This window comes from Saccopteryx leptura, chromosome 2 (assembly GCF_036850995.1).
Source record: "Saccopteryx leptura isolate mSacLep1 chromosome 2, mSacLep1_pri_phased_curated, whole genome shotgun sequence".
Taxonomy (NCBI): domain Eukaryota; kingdom Metazoa; phylum Chordata; class Mammalia; order Chiroptera; family Emballonuridae; genus Saccopteryx; species Saccopteryx leptura.
Window position 1 is genome coordinate 221,494,254 of NC_089504.1, and position 19,604 is coordinate 221,513,857.

The 19,604-nt window shown below is 43.7% G+C and overlaps 1 protein-coding gene and 1 non-coding gene across 4 annotated transcripts in view; one reads left to right on the forward strand and one right to left on the reverse strand.

Moving 5' to 3' along the window:
• VPS26C (VPS26 endosomal protein sorting factor C) overlaps nt 1-19,604 on the forward strand; it is a 64,749-nt gene that overhangs the window by 1,025 nt on the left and 44,120 nt on the right. Inside the window, exons 1-3 of one of the 3 annotated variants that reach the window (XM_066370211.1) lie at nt 13,151-13,179; nt 16,354-16,497; nt 18,158-18,307. In XM_066370211.1, coding sequence (XP_066226308.1) covers nt 16,357-16,497; nt 18,158-18,307 — 291 coding nt within the window. In that variant the 5' untranslated portion in view covers nt 13,151-13,179; nt 16,354-16,356. Of the gene's footprint in view, nt 1-13,150; nt 13,180-15,744; nt 15,871-16,353; nt 16,498-18,157; nt 18,308-19,604 lie in introns of those variants that run through there. The other 2 variants (XM_066370210.1, XM_066370209.1) reach the window with 2 other exon arrangements.
• On the reverse strand, nt 16,910-17,013 carry LOC136396543 (U6 spliceosomal RNA). The gene has a single exon (XR_010749814.1). It is a non-coding gene; the product is annotated as a U6 spliceosomal RNA (small nuclear RNA).

Sequence of the window (19,604 nt, forward strand, 5' to 3'; positions counted from 1 at the left end):
GGGTGCAGGGTTATTGGGGAATCATATTTACAGACTCAGTCACCTTAGTTGCAAAGGGAAAAGCTATCTTTATAATGGAAGAATCTGGTAGTCACCAACCTGACTGAGGCCAACAGTGAACACCTTACCATCTCCACTAATGAGACTGACATATGTTCTGGTGTAATAGAGATTCTGACATGATGTGCTGAGGAGGTCACGACTAACCTACACAGTATTCCTGCCAAAGATGTCTAATCTAAATCAGTTCATAAGGGAACAATGAGGCATATCCAAAATTAGGAACAGTCTGTGAAATAATCAGTCTGGATTCTTAAAAAATGTCAATGTCATGAAAAAAATAATTTTTCTAGATTAAGACACTGAAGTGAGTTTGCTCAGTGGATAGAGCATCAGCTCTGAATGCAGATGTCCCAGATTCGATCCCCAGTTGAGGCACACATGAGAAGCAGCCATCTGCTTTTCTCCCCTTTCCTACCTCCCTTCAACCCCTCTTCCCCTCTTGTAGCCAGTAGTTCAGTTGGTTCGAGTCTGCCAGGTGCTCAGAATAGCTGGATTGATTCTTGCATCGGCCCCAGCTGGGGGTTGCCCGGTGGGTCCTTGGTTGGGGCTCATGTGGGAGTCTATTTCCCCTCCTCTCAAAAAAAAAAAAAAAAAAAGACTGATGCGATATAACCAAATGTATAATTTTGGATTAATAAATTTGAATGTGGGCTATATAGTATATAATAGTTTTATATTGGTATTAAATTTCTTGAGGGTTATGTAGGAGATTACCAAAATATGTAGAGATCAAGTGTCAAAATTACTAAGTTTTAAATGATCCAGCCATAAATTATATGTGCATGCATGTGATAAGAAAAAGAAAATATGGCAAAATATTAATAATTGGTGACTCCAATTGAAAGCCATATGGGTCTACTTTGTATATTTTTTAAAATAGCATCTTTATTGAGTTAATTAAAATACTATGAAAATTATTCTTCTAAAGTATAGAATTCAGTGGTTTTAACATATTCACAGACTTGAGCAACCATCATTGCCCCAAAAGAAATCCTTAACATAACCCCTCCCTGTCAGCTACTGGCTATCACAGCTGTACTGTCTCCAAGGATTTGCCTGTTCTGGACATTTCATATAAATGGACATTTCATATGTGGTTTTTGTGTCTAGCTTCTTTCATATACTATAGTTGTTTTTACTGTTCATACTTGTAGCATGTATCGGTTCCTCATTCCTTTTTATGGGCAAATAGTATTCAGTTGTGGATATACCACACTTTATTTATGCACTCATCTGATGATGGACATTTGGGTTTTCACTTTTTTGGCTATTGTGAATATTGCTGCTATGAACTCTAGTACAAGTTTTTATGTGAACATATGTTTTAATTTCTCTTGGATTGATATAAGGAGTGGAATTGTTGGGTGATAATTCTAACTTTATCTTTAGGTTTTTGAAGACCCACCAGACTTTTCCAGAGCACCTGGACCACTTTACACTCCATCAGCAGAGTGTGCACGTGCCAGTGTCTCCTCTACTTTGTGTTCTCATAACTTTCCTGTAGCTTGGAAATATAAAAATAAAAATGAGGAGATTGGGTACATTTCACTTTAATACTTATTATTTATCAAGAGAGAGACTGAGAGACCCTGGCCGGTTGGCTCAGTGGTAGAGCGTCGGCCTGGCGTGTGGAAGTCCTGGGTTCAATTCCCGGTCGGAGCACACAGGAGAAGCTCCCATCTGCGTCTCCACCACTCCCCCTCTCCTTCCTCTCTGTCTCTCTCTTCCTCTCCCGCAGCCGAGGCTCCATTGGAGCAAAGATGGCCCGGGCACTGAGGATGGCTCCATGGCCTCTGCCTCAGGCGCTAGAGTGGCTCTAGGGCGCATGCGGGATTCTGTCTGACTGCCTCCCCGTTTCCAGCTTCAGAAAAATACAAAAAAAAAAAAAAAGAGAGAGAGAGACTGAGAAAGACAGACAGGAAGGGAGAAAGATGAGAAACATCAATTCGTTGAGGCACTTCAGTTGTTCATTGATTGCTTCTCATACATGCCTTACTTAACGGGGGAAGGGTGCTCCAGCTGAGCCAGTAACCCCTTCCTCAAGCCGGCAACCTTGGGCTTCAAGCCAGCCACCATGGGATCATGTCAGTAATTCCACACTCAAGCCGGGGAAACCGCACTCCAGCTGGTGAGCCTGCACTCAAACTGGCAACCTCGGGATTTCGAACCTAGGATTCAGCATCCCAGGTCAGCTGTCTATCCACTGCACCACCACTGGTCACTTTAATACTTAATTAACAAGTTAGCACATTCCATTTGGAGATGTTACTCCAGCTGAGATGCTGAGCTGTTTTCTGGTTTAAAATATGGTATAAGTAGCCCTGGCTGATGGCACATTAGATAGAGCTTCGTCCTGAACTGCTAAGTTGCCTGTTTGATCTTGGGGTCACTGGCTCAATCCCAGTGTTGCCAGCTTGACTCCTGAGGTCACTAGCTCAAGCCTCGGTCATGATACATATGAGAAGCAATCAATTGCACAATTAAGTTGATGCTTCTCTTTCTCTCTCTTCTTCCCTCCCTCCCTCCTCCTCCTCCTCCTCCTCCTCCCTACCTCTCTCTCAAAAAAAAGGTACAAATAATAAAAAGCATATTTAGAAGAGATGCAAGACATGGGTTGTGAAATTGACCAAGCTGAAAGTCATACACAGCTGGGACCACTCCTGTGGGTGGCAGAGTTGAAGGTAGTGTCAGCCATTGCCATCTAGTGCACACTTTTTGGTGCCATTATCAGGACCTGAATCTGCAGTTATTGGCTTATGGCAGTATTTCTCAATCTTCAGTCACTTTTACACTTAATGCATTTGACAGTAATGCAGTTACACTAATTGTATTTTAAAGGGGACCTTATGTGGCAATTATAAAAGAAAAACCAGTATAACTTCTAAATATATGGTTGCTTTTTTTTTTTTTTAGGTTAGAGGAGGGGTAGATAAGACTCCCACATGAGACCCAACTGGGATTTACCTATCAATCCCGATGTTTGAGTACTGAGCTATTTTTAGCACCTGAGGCTGTTGTGCTTGGATCAGCCAAGCTATTTTTAGCTCCCAGGGCCACAGTCAAACCAGTTGAGCCACTGGCTGCGGGAGGAGAAGAGGGAGAGAAGGAGAAAGAGGTGGAGAGAAGCAGATGGTCGCTTCTGCTGTGTGCTCTGTTCGGGAATCAAACCCAGACATCCATATGCCATCCATCCACTGAGCCATTGGCTGGGGCCTATAGTTTTTAAAGAAAAAAAAAGTTGTTAAACTGTAAATCTGATCAGTTTACAGAAATATAGCCCTGGACACATGCCTGTGACTCACAGACTCCGTGCTCTGTGGTTCAGGATAGGTGGAGTAGATGCCAGCACTGTCATGGCTGCTTTGTAAGCTCCAGGTGTCAAGACCTTTGCTGGCTAGTCCCTTGATGAGGTCTCTGTGCCTTTGTGCGATGGTTGGGCAAGGGGCGGCCTCTCTTTCCTACCTTCCCTATGCATAGCCAGATGCAGGTGGAACTAAGAGCATACACGTCAGTTTTCTCTGTACTTCTACACAGCACTGACAGAGATTCACTTAATGAAGATCTGACTCATCAGTGACAAGCGCTGTACCTGTAATCCTCATGGTTTGCCTGAGGTGGCTGCCACCAATGTTGGCTTGATCCTCAGGTCATAAGTAATTGTTATTGAAGTGGAAAAAAAAGGTAAAAAGGAAAGAGAAAAGAAACAAAAATGAGTTCATCTACCTAACAATATGTAATAGTCTTATATTCCACTGAGGACTCGGCAAACACTGCTGTGCAGTTTTGTCAGCCAGGCAGCATCACTCCCATTTTACTAATGAGGAAATGGAGGCTTCAACATTTCGAAGATTTTGCCTAAGATCATCTAACTAATGACAGAGTCTGGGTTTCAGCACAGGTCAGTCAGACTTAAGAGCGTGGTCATGCCCTGGCCGGTTGGCTCAGCGGTAGAGCGTCGGCCTAGCGTGCGGAGGACCCGGGTTCGATTCCCAGCCAGGGCACACAGGAGAAGCGCCCATTTGCTTCTCCACCCCTCCGCCGCGCTTTCCTCTCTGTCTCTCTCTTCCCCTCCCGCAGCCAAGGCTCCATTGGAGCAAAGATGGCCCGGGCGCTGGGGATGGCTCTGTGGCCTCTGCCCCAGGCGCTAGAGTGGCTCTGGTCGCAACATGGCGATGCCCAGGATGGGCAGAGCATCGCCCCCTGGTGGGCAGAGCGTCACCCCTGGTGGGCGTGCCGGGTGGATCCCGGTTGGGCGCATGCGGGAGTCTGTCTGACTTTCTCTCCCTGTTTCCAGCTTCAGAAAAAAAAAAAAAAAAAGAGCGTGGCCATCCAACACTATTATGCCTCCTTCCAAAGAGTGGCCATTTTTATGCAAAATGAAGAATTTTTAATGTAGAAATAGTTATTAATTTTCTAAGAGTGCTTTAAATAGCATTGTAATGTTTCATTTAAAAAAACTGATGATTTCTCAGAAAAAGTGACGACTCTGTTACTGTGCTTTAGATAGCTCAGAAGTGGAAGCAGTTGGAAATGGCCTTGATTCTTTGTCACCAGACCACCTAAGTTATGCTTGAACTTAAAATTGATGTTTGAGTTTTCTCCTAGAAAAAGATGCTCATTGACAAAATGATGGAGTTTTTAAACTCACAGTTGAATAATTTAAAAGATATATAAACATAATGTGTGTCAAATTAACATTTTATAGAAGGCTGGAAGTGAAAAATTAAGTTTTTTCTTCCTCTTGCCAACCATCTTTTCTGTCCCTGAAGGTATCCACTGAATTATGTGTACTATTCCAGCATTTCCTATGAAGAACATGTGCACACACACTTGTTCTTTTTTGCTTAACAGTGTGTCTTTGTCTTGAATACCTTTCCTTATCACATCTTCATCAATCTCATTCTTTTTTAGATTTTAACGTAATCCAAACAAATTCATTCACCCACTGTCTCCTGCTGTCTGAGTCTGACAGGTCAGTAGAGAAAGATGGGAATACAGAAAACAGGAGGTGGTGAAGTGCACAGGGGTGTGTGCGGACAGAAAGCAGGGTGTAGTCATATGAGAGAAAGGAGCTTCTGGGGCTTCACGGAGGTGGCAATGCCTGAATCTGGTTTTGAAATCTCAGTTTTCTCCGTATGCCTCAGCAGCATTGGTAGAGACTCAGTTACTAAGGATCTGGCTCACTGATGGCCAGCACAGTACCTGTAATTCGTGTATAACATGTACTGTGACGTCATGCCACCTTCTCCCTGATAGTCCCTCCCATTGGGTCCAGAAACTTGACTGTGTTTCCAAAGCAGTCAAGGGTATACTTGGAGGGTATGACCCAATGAGGAATGTGATAAAAATTCCCTAATTCCACATTTCCAGACAACGTTGTAATATCCCAATGAGAGGACTTAAAGATTGTTTTATAATTACATAAACTAGCATAGCCCTTTTGAACTCAGAGTGCCTTAATTCTCACAAACACTGAAGAGGTGGCATTTTCCCCTCACTTTATGCTTGAGAAGAATGAACCTCTGAGAATTTACTGACATGCTAAGAGCACTGATAAGAACAAATATTTGAAAATGAGTCCTTTTATTCCGAAGCCCAGGGCTCTGTCTGCCTCCGCTGGGTCTTCATTCTCATCTATGAGACGGAGGTGATGCCCGCTCAGAGGGTTTGTTGTGAGGATTAAATGAGATAGTGTTCTAAAGCATTTATTATATAGCACAAATTGCCAGTTGTAAACGTAGTCACCAGGATGCAAAGTACAGCATGGGGGATGTAGTCAGTAATATTGTAATAACTGTGGATAGTGCCAGGTGGGTACTAGACTTACTGGGGTGATCAGATTGTAAGGTATATAAATGTCTAATCACTAGGTTGTACACCTGAAACTAATACAATATTGTATTTCAGCTACAATTCAAAAATAAATAATTATTTTTAAAAGACATTTCTTATAGGTTCTGACTCAAATGGTAGGTGGTGGAGGTACTCTTAAGCTTTTCCACGATTTTCACACTCAAAATAGGTCTATCTGCCCCAATGTTAAGTCATTAGTACACCCTACAGATGACATAGTAAGAGCTTATCAGGTGCTTTACAGATTTTTGGATGTCCCTTCACAGTGGACTTGGAGGAGGGAGGGCCAGTGACCAAAGAGATCAGATAGATGACAGCTTTTAGGCACTGAAAGCTGAGTGTGGGTAGGTACTGCTGTGTGTATGTCTTTGCTTGGTGAAGTTGATGTGTTCTTGACCAAACAGTCTGATTCAAATGCATTGTAAATTATGTTATATTTTCAGTGTGCTAGAGGAGCTTATTCGTTAAAGGAACCCTGCAGTAAATCATTTTGCAAATATAATTCATTTGTGTGGGGGTTTTTTGTTTTCTTTTAAACTTTTTACAAATTTATTCATTTTAGAGAGAGAGAGAAGAGGAAGGAGCAGGAAACGTCAACTCCCATATGTGCCTTGACTAGGCAAGCCCAGGGTTTCAAACTGGCGACCTTAGCGTTCCAGGTCGATGCTTTATCTGCTGCGTCACCACAGGTCAGGCCCATTTGTTTTTATAATTTCAGAATGTTTTACACTCTTTAATCCTGGCACAAGTACTCATGAAAACGACACTGTTAAATATTATGGTTGTGAAAAACATTTATTGCCGAGCATAGCCAGGTCACAGTGACAAGGGATTTTTTTTTTTTTAACAGACAGAGAGTCAGAGAGAGGGATAGATAGAGACAGACAGACAGAAACGGAGAGAGATGAGAAGCATCAATTATTAGTTTTTCGTTGCAACACCTTAGTTGTTCAATGATTGCTTTCTCATATGTGCCTTGACCGTGGGGCTACAGCAGACCAAGTGACCCCTTGCTCGAGCCAGCGACCTTGGATCCAAGCTGGTGAGCTTTTTGCTCAAACCTGGTGAGCCCACGCTCAAGCTGATGACCTCGGAGTCTCGAACTTGTGTTCTCCACATCCCAGTCCAACGCTCTATCCACTGCGCCACCGCCTGGTCAGGCGACAGGGATTTATGTACTGACGGCTCATTGCTGTTGTCACGAGAACTGCTATATTTCTCTGTCTTGTTTGGCTTACATGTAGTTTCCTGTTAAAAAATATTAAAAAGGAAAAATCCTATGCATAACAGTTCATTATTATGAAAAAAATGGCAAAGTCAGAATGGCATGAAAAAAGAAGAGCCTAACTATTGTACTTCATATTACTAGATTCTTGAAGCATAAATTGTCAAGTACAGTGAACACTGGCAAAGACTTAGGGTATGAAAATACAGATCTTTCAGCTGGGAGGGATCTCATTTGGTGGAAGGTGTGAACCTTTTACACAGTCAAACAAAGTATGAACCTTTTAGAAAACTAGCCTGACCTATGGTGGCGCAGTGGATAAAGCGTTGACCTGGAACAATGAGGTTGCTGGTTCGAAATCCTGGGCTTGCCTAGTGAAGGCAGGTATGGGAGTTTGATGCTTTCTGCTCCTCCCCCCCCCTTCTCTCTCTCTCTCTCTCTCTCTCTCTCTCTCTCTCTCTCTCTTTCTCTCTCTGAAAAATAATTAAATAAATCTAAAAAAAAAAAAAGGAAAACACAGTCATCTAAACTTGAAGTAGGTCTGTCTTCTCACTCAAAATCTAATACTCCTGAAGAGGCTTGTCTCCTGGATCACACCTTAACCCTTACATAATGCCTGAGAGGTATTTTCAGATAGATCCAAGCCCATTGGAAAATTGGGATGCAGTAAAATTATTTATTTAGTTCTCCCTTTGGTGTTTGGTGCCACAGATTTTGTACTGGTGTGAGCATGGGGAAAACCTGTCTGATCACAGTGGGCATTTCAGCTTCTAGACCAGGGGTCCCCAAACTACGGCCCACGGGCCACATGCGGCCCCCTGAGGCCATTTTTCGGGCCCCTCCGCCTCACTTCTGGAAGGGGCACCTCTTTCATTGGTGGTCAGTGAGAGGAGCACAGGATGCATCCTGTGCTCCTGGAGTACTGTATGTGGCAGAGCCACAGCGTTGCTTACATACAGTACTACTTCCAGGGACGTGGGACGTATACATTAGCTCCGGCAGCGCATCATATCACTTGTTACGGCTAGCAGTGACAAATATGGAACCGGACATTGACCATCTCATTAGCCAAAAGCAGGCCCATAGTTCCCATTGAAATACTGGTCAGTTTGTTGATTTAAATTTACTTGTCCTTTATTTTAAATACTGTATTTGTTCCCAGTTTTTTGTTGTTGTTTTTTTTACTTTAAAATATGTGCAGTGTGCATAGGGATTTGTTCATAGTTCTTTTTATAGTCCCGCCCTCCAATGGTCTGAGGGACAGTGAACTGGCCCCCTGTATAAAAAGTTTGGGGACCCCTGTTCTAGACGCTGCAGCCTCTGGACAAGTCAGCATGTCACAGACACTCTCTACCCTGGCAGGCTCTAAATGTTGGCAGAGTGGTTAGATTTTTCTCTGCTTTCCTTTTGATGCCAAGTCCCTAGTCCAGACCTCCTGACCCTGAGTCATCAGTCTGTCCCTCCTAACCTTGTATTATCCTGGGTTTGTCTTTCCTGATTTCTACAGTGATTGACCCAAACAGTGACCTCCCAGCTGTGCTGCTCCAGGCTGGATACCAGCAGCACAGGCAGGTTGTGCAGAGATAGCCACTCTCATCCTCCTGCTCTTTCTCCTTATTGACCCCTTTTCCACTCTGACCCTGCTTGAGCCAGCAGTGCCCCACTGATCTATTCTACAGCTGGTCCCAGCTCTCAGCCTGCCAGGAAGTTCATCCCTGCTGTCATCCCATTTCCCCTGTCCCTGATCTTCCTGCTCTCTGAACCATGTGCCCTCCTACTCCCCACTGTCCTTGGGGCTGAGCTGACCCCTCTGTGGCCCCTCTCACTCCTGTCACTCTACTGCACCTCTGCTCCCATGTCTCTACAGCCTTTCACCTGGCTCAGCTGCATCTGCCCTTGAGCACACATGCATTCCTGGAAAGTGCCAGTTGAAACTGGTTTTGCATCCAGTTTCCATTTTGACTTCAGCAGCTATGCTTTGGGAGTTTTCTTTTGTTGTTGTTTGTTTGTTTGTTTGTTTGTTTTTTTACAGGGACAGAGAGAGAGTCAGAGAGAGGGATAGATAGGGACAGACAGACAGGAACGGAGAGAGATGAGAAGCATCAATCATCAGTTTTTCATTGCAACGCCTTAGTTGTTCATTGATTGCTTTCTCATATGTGCCTTGACCACGGGCCTTCAGCAGACCGAGTAACCCCTTGCTCGAGCCAGCGACCTTGGATCCAAGCTGGTGAGCTTTTTTGCTCAAGCTAGATGAGCCCACGCTCAAGCTGGCAACCTTGGGGTGTCGAACCTGGGTCTTCCGCATCCCAGTCCAATGCTCTATCCTTTGCGCCACTGCCTGGTCAGGCACTTTGGGAGTTTTTAACCCCCTAGCTCTGAAGACCTCTTCATGTCATTTAAGCTTTTTAATCAGGTAGCTAGTATTTATAACTGTAGTTCTTTCACTAGACAAATCTATGATGCTACCCCATCCTCACTTAGTTTTCTCGGCCTCAACTTCTGTTTAGAAAACAGACACACTTGTCAGCCATCCTGGGCCAGCTGCCCTCCCAGTGAGCACCCAAAGGCCAGACCTTGTCAGAAGAACATTGTTAACAAATTAGCAACTGATGTTTGTGTGCCAACAAGAAAAGCAGGATGTTCCAAAGCTCAGAAATAACTTTGCCCTGTTTGGCTAGAAGTTGAGGGAGAGATCAGTTAATGCAGTGACTTGCTTCAGGCCCGTTCACAATTCCTGTGTGTGGATGTGGATGCGGCGCATGCCCGACGCACAGTTCTGCCATTATCTTTACCGGCGCACCTTATTTTTCTTTCCTCTTCATTGTGCTTCACAGGTGCTGTGTTTTCTACAGGTTGAAGGTTGTGGCCACCCTGTGTCAGACAAACCTATCAGCACATTTCCCAATAGCATTTGCTAGCTTTTTGTACTGGTGTTGCATCTTGGTAATTGTTGTAACATTTCAAACTCATTATATTTGTTATGGTGATCCCTGAGCTCTTATAGCTCTGTTTTGTGTTCATCCTTTATAGAAGCAATTGCTTCATTACGTTTTTAAAAAATTCACAGTGAAATGCATGGTCACAGTTTTCATTCACTTCATGGTACTGTTTTTCTGGTGAAGGGTCATTCAGTCAACATTCAAGTGCCTACTGTTGTGATCACCTCTATACTGGCGTTTACATTCCAGGGAAACAGATAATTAATTAATAAAATAGATACATATGTGTTTTAGAAGGTGACAGGTGCTACAGAGCCGAGTCAGGGAGGGCTGGTGAGTGTTGAGGAGGGTAGTGCAGTTTTAAACAAGGAGGTTGGGGAAGCCTTACTGAAATGGTCTCATTTGAGTAATGACTGGGTGGAGATGAGCGAGCAACTGTTAAAGAAAACAATTATTCATGATAATAAGGCAGACTTTATTCAAGGGGGACCACTTCACAGGGTCTTGCAGTTGGGATCTGGCTCAACTTGGAGTAGTAGAACATGGGCAAGTGGGAATTGATAGCCAAGGAGCAGGGTGGGCGTCAGTGGATGGAAGATTACTAGTGATACCAGGCATTTGATTCTGGCTAAACTGACCTAACAGAACTCTGGCTAAAGGCAGGCCAGGGTGAACAGATATCATTTGGGGGTGGGGGGGGCGGTGGGAGAGTGGAAGATGAGGAACCCAATCAAAGTTGATCAGATATGTTAGATGGCTAAACTGACTGCAGAATTTTTGCTAAAATTAGAAAACTCAGAAATGAATACAGAAACCCCAAATCAAGCCTTAGTTGAAAAAGAGCTCAGGCGAGGCTCAGGAGAGTTTGGTCAAGGAGAGAATCTTCGTCACAAGCCATGTGGCTGTCTGGAGAATGAGCAGCCAGGAAGCAGGAAGAGCATGTGCAAATGCTGGGGCCAGAACGAGCAGGCAGGTGAACTGAAGAGCAAGGGCGTCAGTGAAGGGTGAGTCGGAGTAGGGGGAGGTGTGTGAAGAGGTGAGGTCAGACAGGTCAGGAGGAGGGGCATATCTCCCTTTGTAGGTCATCAAAATGACTGGCCTTTATTTACCTTGAATGAGACTGGGAGCCTCTGTCAAGTTCCTTTAAGTAGAAGAGTGAGGTTATTTGTGTATTGTGTATGCATCTTCAGCCACTTGCATTTCTTTCTTATCCTCCTCCCTCTCTCATTTTTAAATCCATTACATGTCCTGTGCTGCTCTGCTGGGGTTTTTTTTTTTTTTAATTGACTTTTAGGGAGAGAGAGAAAGGGAGTGAGACAGAGAGAAAGAGATAAACTTTGATTTGTTGATCCACTTACTTATGTCATTGGTTGATTCTTGTATGTGCCTGACCGGTAATTGAAACCACAATCTTGGCATATCAGGACAGTGCTGTAACCAACTGAGCTACCTGGCCAGAGCCTCTGCTGGTTCATTTAATGTTACCTTCTTGTAGGAGATTAATTTATTCCTAGAATAATTTGACTGAGGTTTTACATGTGATTTTCTTTATTCTTCTTCTACCTATAAAATAAGCAGCTAGGGGAGGTTCTCAGGGCAGAGGGCGTGGTTGCCTCCCACTGCTGCAGAGACAGACTGAGGCCTCCTCAGTGCGCATTTGTGGGATTCCTCACTGGGTTCTGCCTCCTCTGCTTCTTAGAACCTGACCACTTCCTGCAGCCATGCCCTCACCTTCTAGAAGTGTGTGTTTCTACAGCCAAGGGGCCTTGCTTTGGTTTGTTACTGCATGTTACCCCACCCCCTCTCTACTCTTTTTAGCAACTTTCACCTACTTCATAGTATTTAACTGTCCTTGCTTTGCCAAAAATGGAGTTTGTGGTTTTGTTTCTTGTTCTTTTTGGTGATCCCAGGAAGCCAGAGGGGGATGCTGACTTGAGGCCACCATCTTCAAACCCAGAGTCCCAGTTGTGAGTTTGGTATTAATGCCCAAGAACAAGAAAGAAAAAAGTGTAGTTTGGTAGTGGCCTTTTAGAGAAGACAGTGAGAAAAGGTAGTCTCTTTCTGTCCTTACGGCAGTAGTTTCTGCTGAGAAAGCCAGTATGGCTGGGAGGCGGGTGTGACCAGCAGCCTGTGAACACCCTGTTCCCAGCTTGATGTTTTGGTCTGTGGTTGAAGAAGACGGCTGCTGGGGCATTTCCTCCGGGGCAGAGATATAAGCTGACTGCAGCAGGCTCCCTGCCTGTAGTGTGGTTCCTGTGAACAACACATCACTCCCAGAGGAGGAAGGTTTCACGTGCTGGTGTGATCCAAGGCGTTGTACAGGCCCACCCTGATGGACAGCATGGGTCCAAGGCCCTGGGAGGGGCAAGATGTGCAGTCGAAAGTTGGGATCTGTTACCTATGTCTTGTGCATGCACACATCTACGGGGCCTGCATTTCTCTCATCAGTGTTTCTTAACCTTTCTTAGGTCAAGGGCCTTCTTGACAATAGGCCCAAAGTGATGGCTCTTCTCCCTAAACAATAGCATACATGTGGGTTCACTGCCATCCTTGAGTCTGTGAGTGGCATCTCTTCCAAGTCATGGCCCTCGGTTGACAAACTCCCACTTGGGTAAGGTATCAGCACTGTCTTGTTTTCTCCTTGTTGAAAGTTTAGATACAAGTCTGCGGGGGAATTTCTCCAGGAAGTCTGCCAGTTTTCCTTAATGTTTAATTATTCAAGTTCATTCTATCCTCCTTTGCTAGGATTAATGAGGAATTCTCTGGTAAACCTAAAACTAATAGAATGTTATATATCAATTACAGCTCAATTAAAAAAAACAAGAAAGAAATTGTTTTCTCATTACTGTGAGTCTTAACTTGTTGAACTATCTTCTCTTTCTAAAATTCTTGGCTCCTTGGACTATACTTGGACTAATTCTATATCCTTTTGTTGGTAGGAATTGAATAGGCCTGTGTATTTGTTAGAGTGCCTAATTTATCAACAAATATTTTATTAATTTTGTATTCTCTCTACTGTTTTCTTTCTTAATTAAAATCAAAGAATGACAGAAGAGCCCCTTGGATCATAAAATATTTATCCTGCTCACTTTCAAGGTACTTCACTGCTTTTTCCTTGTTACGCAGTAGGGATTTAGGAAGGTGCTAATGTTGTGTTCTTAATGTGCCAACCGGTGCTCAGTCCAGGTCCTGTTCCCAGGAGGCTAACTGAAAATGTTAGGATTAAAAAGAAGCAGAACTTTCCTCAAGTGTTACTGTGTTGTTTAATTGATCAAGTTTATGAAATTATTTTGTCTCAATTTATCTCTGGGACATATCAGTGAAGCATTTTTTATTATTTTTTTCTTTAATTTTTTTTTTCCCCCACAGAGAAAGAGAGTCAGAGAGAGGGATAGGGACAGACAGACAGGAACGGAGAGATGAGAAGAATCAATCATTAGTTTTTCGTTGCACTTTGCAACACCTTAGTTGTTCATTGATTGCTTTCTCATATGTGCCTTGACCACGGGCCTTCAGCAGACTGAGTAACCCCTTGCTCGAGCCAGCGACCTTGGGCTGAAGCTGCTGAGCTTTGCTCAAACCAGATGAGCCTGCACTCAAGCTGGTGACCTTGGGGTTTCGAACCTGGGTCTTCCGCATCCCAATCCGACGCTCTATCCACTGCGCCACCGCCCGGTCAGGCTCAGTGAAACATTTTTTAAAATTTTTTAATTTATTTTAGCAAGAGAGGTACGGAGAGAGAGAGACAGACAGGAACATTGGTATGTTCCTGTATGTGCCCTGACCAGGGGTTGAACCGGCAACCTCTGCGCTTCTGGATGATGCTCTAACCATCCGAGCTGTCTAGCCAAGGCTGCAGTATATTTTTTAAAATATACTGGTGGATTTTAATTTGTAAATTTTAGATTTCTCTTTCATTTGGGTTATACAAAAATTAATAGAATTAATTTTTTTGATGAATTTTAATGGGGGACATTGATAAATCAGGGTACATCTGTTCAGAGAAAACATCTTTAGGTTATTTTGACATTTGATTATGCTGCATTCCCATCACCCAAAATCCAATTGTCTTCCATCACCTTCTAACTGGTTTTCTTTGTGCCCCTCCCCTCCTCCAACCCCCTCTGTCTCCTTCCCCTTACCCTGTAACCCCCACACTCTTGTCCATGTCTCTGAGTCTCATTTTTATGAGAATTAATTTTAATTAAATTTAAAAATATTTCAGAGGAATTTTCATTTAAATTTGCTCATGAGATTTTTAACATTAAGAACAAAATGAGCCCTGGCTGGTTTGCTCAGTGGTAGGGCATTGGTTTGGTGTGTGGAAATCCGGATTTGATTCTTGGTCAGGGCACACAGGAGAAGTGACCATCTGCTTTTTCTCCTCTTCCCTCCTCCTTCTATCTCTCTTTCTCTCTTCTCCTCCTGCAGCCATGGCTCAGTTGGTTTGACCACATGAGCCCTGGGTGCTGAGGATAGCTCCCTGGAGCCTCCATCTCAGACGTTAAAAATAGCTCAGTTGCCAGCATGCCCTAGATGGGCAGATCATTGGCTCCAGACAGGGGTTGCTAGGTGGATCCCAGTTGGGGTGCATGCAGGAAGGAGTCTGTCTATCCACCATAGACAGACTCACTTGGAAAAGAAAGAGAAAAAGAAAAAACAAAGTAAGTTCTACTCCTTGAATTCTGCTTAAAATGGAGATGATAGTGTTTGTTTTAATTTAGCCTTTTAGGCCTGACCAGGTGGTGGCGCAGTGGATAGAGCGTCGGACTGGGATGTGGAAGACCCAGGTTCGAGACCCTGAGGTCGCCAGCTTGAGCACGGGCTCTTCTGGTTTGAGCAAAAACTCACCAGCTTGGACCCAAAGTTGCTGGCTCAAGCAAGGGGTTGCTCAGTCTGCTGAAGGCCCGCGGTCAAGGCACACGAGAAAGCAATCAGTGAACAACTAAGGTGTCGCAACAAAAAACTGATGATTGATGCTTCTCATCTCTCTCTGTTCCTATCTGTCTATCCCTATCTAAACCTCTCTCTGATTCTTTCTCTCTGTCCCTATAAAAAAATAGACTTTTAGGTCTTTGGCATGGGGAGTGGGAAAGAAAAACAAAGTACTTAACACACCTAAGGGACATAGAATGTTCCCTGCTTCCAAAATTTCACGTAAGGTGAAAACTTAATATAACTTTTTTCAGTAGATGACTAGAGGAAATAAAGGGTAAACAGATTTAAACACCAATAGGGCAGATTTTTTTTTTCTTTTTTGATGCCTCGATCTGTAGGCCATTTTTAATTTTTGCTGAGGTTTTTTTTGTTTGTTTTGTCAACAGTTTTCTATCATATTACCATTTGGCAAGTCATGCTAAATTTCTGAAAGTCATTTAAGAAACTCATTGTTTTGTATTTATTGTAGAATCTCTTTCTGCTCTGGGTGATGCTATTTAATCTCAACTTCCTTTTCCTCTCATCTCCCTACCCCCATAGCAAATTGAGACTATCAAATTCTATGCCCACAGGAAGAAACTGCCATCCTAGAAAGAAATGTCATTAATGTCCATATTATCTTACTTAGTAATGATCTTCACATAAATGAATAGACAATCTGTTGTGAAATCTTTTTTAAATGATTTATGAACCAGGGAAATCTGGACTGGAATGTTTGCCAGAGTGAATCAGGAGGACATGGAGGGACCAGGAAGTTATTCAATGAAAATGCAGTGTTGCCTTCACGTGTTGTGTTAATAACCTCTAGATCTCTCCAGTGAGGCTTGCTGGGCTAACAGTTGTATTAAGGTACTCGTGCACTTGAAAATGTATAGTCATTTTTGTCACCATAGTTGAGAAAGAACCTAAAAAAGGGTTTTATTTTATCGTGTTTTTTTCTGAAGAGATCATTACCAGACATGGGGCCATGAATCTGACATTTGCCCAGGCCTTTTTCTTTGCCCTTTTGAAATCATACATTTGTTAGGACCTCTCAGCTGGAGCAAAGGAAAATTTGCCTGGAATGAAAATTTGTCTGGAAGGACTAGGTGGGATGAGATTCCTTGCCCATCAGTGTATGTCCCGTCTGCCCTGGTATTATCAGTGGCCATCCCAACCCCCACCTGGGGCCCTTCCTGCTCACCTTGACCTCCAGGTGTCTGGTCTGTAGTAAGTACTCAGTGAATGTCTGCATCTTTGAACAAATTGATTGTGAAGGTGGCTTACTTTTGCTAATAAACAAGGTGAATGAAGAGATCTCCTAATCTGACTAGCGGCTGCCTCCTCTCCTAGGAAATGCTGTCAGGTGTGGTGGTCATATGTGGGAAGGATTCTGTCCAGCACCAGGGAATCTCTTTGACAGTGGAAGGAACCGTGAACCTCCAGCTCAGCGCCAAGAGTGTGGGTGTGTTCGAAGCCTTCTATAATTCAGTGAAGGTAAGTGCTTGGATTGCACATTATTAGTTCATTATTCAAGTGTTTATGGTGGTTTTTACCTGCTATCTGGCTTTGTTATTGTTATTTGTCATTATTTTTCAAGTACTGGAGTGGGTGGTAGTCACACTTTTACTACTGTACTTACTAATCAAACTGAAAAAATAGATATATTGATTCTGAATAGACCCAGTTATTGGAAGTCCGCTTGCTTTTATTCCTATTAGGTAGGACTAGAAGAATTATAAGTGGACTAATTCCAGCTATAACAAAGGCTGGAGCACTTCTGAAAAGTTGTGCTATGATTTCTAGCACTCACCTTCTTAAAAAAACAAACAAAAAAGACTGTTACTTTAAGTGTGTATATGGCTGCTATTGGATTTGGCCTTCAGGTAAGAGCAGTGGCTTTTTTTTTTTCGGCATGAAACACTTCACGAATTTGCACGTCATCCTTGCGCAGAGACTATACTTATCTCTGTATGGTTCCAATTTTAGTACATGTGCTGCCGAAGTGAGCACACAGTAGCCATTCTTGTCATTTAGGGCAGACTTCTATCTGCCAGAATGAAAACTTGTTCCACACTTATGGCTTCCTTTTCATGAAGACATATTAACTCTCATCTTTGGGGGAAGAATTAAGAGGAAAGAAGGGTTCATTAACAGTATTTCCATTCAGGCCCTTCCCATGTTTTCTACAAGTTTCTTATTTTCCTTCAGTAGCTCTTAGAGATTTATTTCAAAAGTTGTGGATTTTCTCAAAGTGATTCTAAACCAGTGGTAGTCAACCTGGTCCCTACTGCCCACTAGTGGGCATTCCAGCTTTCATGGTGGACAGTAGCAGAGCAACCAAAGTATAAATAAAAAGATAGATTTAACTATAGTAAGTTGTTTTATAAAGATTTATTCTGCCAAACTTAGCAAAAATCCGACATAAAGTACTTGGTAAAATTATTATTATATGCTTCAACATGCTGTAACTCTGCTTATAAATTTTATAAAGTAAAGTTACTTCCCTACTTTATAAGTCACCGGTGGGCGGTTAGAAAATTTTACTACTAACAGAGATACAAAAGTGGGCAGTAGGGATAAAAAGGTTGACTACCCCTGTTCTAAACCAAGGCTTAGACTACCTTACAGTTAAGGTAAGGTGTCAAGGTTTCATACCTGTCTTTAGGCAGGTTCCGAATGTATCACCATAGAGGCCCTGCACAGAAACATAAGGTTCGGGAAAGGCCCTGCTCCTCTCACAGGGCGGTGGATTCTGGTGGACCGTGGAGCACAGGCTGGGCAGGACGAGCCCTGGGTGCAGATGGCAGCCCTCTGACAAGTCCCTTGACTCTACCGTATCTGCTGTTTCATTCTGAAGATGGTGCTTGTTGGGACAGTTGTTAGGATGATTAACTAAGATGTCTGGAGAGAGGAGAGGGAAGTAGCGGTTCATTTCCTCCTATGCACAGAACACCTGAGTGTTCAATAAATGATCATTATTGTATCAAACACTTGAACTGCCTCTGCTCACCTCCAGATGCAACACTGTGCTGCCCAGACACCAGAACGGTGGCATCCAAAGACTCAGGCTGTGTTTTTCAGGCGAATAAGAGTCACAGTGAGTGAAAGGGGCCCTGAAAGTTTTTGCATGACCTGAGCCGATTTCTCTTTCCAGCCTATTCAGATTATCAACAGCACCATAGAAATGGTGAAGCCAGGGAGATTCCCCAGTGGCAAAACGGAAATTCCTTTTGAGTTCCCTCTGCACGTGAAGGGTAACAAAGTCCTGTATGAAACTTATCATGGCGTGTTTGTCAACATTCAGGTGAGTCTCCAAGTCCCGTGCAGTTGTCTTCATAGCTTTCTCCTGCAAAACAGCCTGGTCTTCACTAAGGTTGATAGATGAATCCACAAATTTAATCCTATACAGCGGTACCTTGAGATACGAGCAGACCAACATACGAGTTTTTTTTTTAAGATATGAGCAGGCCCTGGCCGGTTGGCTCAGTGGTAGAGTGTCGGCCTGGCGTGGGGGGGACCAGGGTTCGATTCCCGGCCAGGGCACACAGGAGAAGCGCCCATCTGCTTCTCCACCCCCCCCCCTCCTTCCTCTCTGTCTCTCTCTTCCCCTACCGCAGCCGAGGCTCCATTGGAGCAAAGATGGCCCAGGCGCTGGGGATGGCTCCGTGGCCTCTGCCCCAGGCGCTAGAGTGGCTCTGGTCGTGGCAGAGCGACGCCCCGGAGGGGCAGAGCGTCGCCCATGGTGGGCGTGCCGGGTGGATCCCGGTCGGGCGCATGCGGGAGTCTGTCTGACTGTCTCTCCCTGTTTCCAGCTTCAGAAAAATACAAAAAAAAAGATATGAGCTGCAACTCGGTCCGTATTTTTGTTCGAGATCCAAGCAAAATTCCAAGATACGAGTCATGATTCGGGAAGCTGCCGCTAGTTGGCAAATTGGCGCACGAGTCCATTATGGGCAGCACAACACCAGCATCTCGTTCTTTCTCACGTGTTACCCGCAGAATCAAGTCGAATCTTGTGCACTGTACTTGTTCTTGCATTATTTTTGCATTTTTTACTTTTTTGGTGTGCTATCATGAGGCCGAAGAAAGCGAGTGTAAAGGATAGTAGTGAGGAGAAGAAGAGAATGATGTCGATAGAAGTAATGCAAGAAATAATAGAAAAACATGAGCGTGGTGTACGAGTGATTGAACTGGCAAGGCTGTATGACCGCAATACATCTACAATTTGTACCATCCTTAAACAAAAAGATGCCATCAAAAGCGCAAATCCAGTGAAAGGAACTATAATTCTGTCCCAATTAAGGACAAATATCCATGAAGAAATGGAGAAACTTCTGCTGGTGTCGATGAAAGAGAAAGAGCTGGCAGGAGATACAGTGACAGAGACTGTAATACGCGAAAAGGCACGTATTATTTACGGCGACTTGAAGAAGAAAGAACCATCAACCTCAAAAGAGGCAGCAGAAGATACGTTTAAGGCAAGTCACGGCTGGTTTGGAAATTTCAAGAAGAGATCTGGCATCCACTCGGTGGTGAGACATGGTGAGGCTGCGAGTGCTGACGTTAAGGCAGCTGAGGAGTACATCACACGTTTTGCTGTG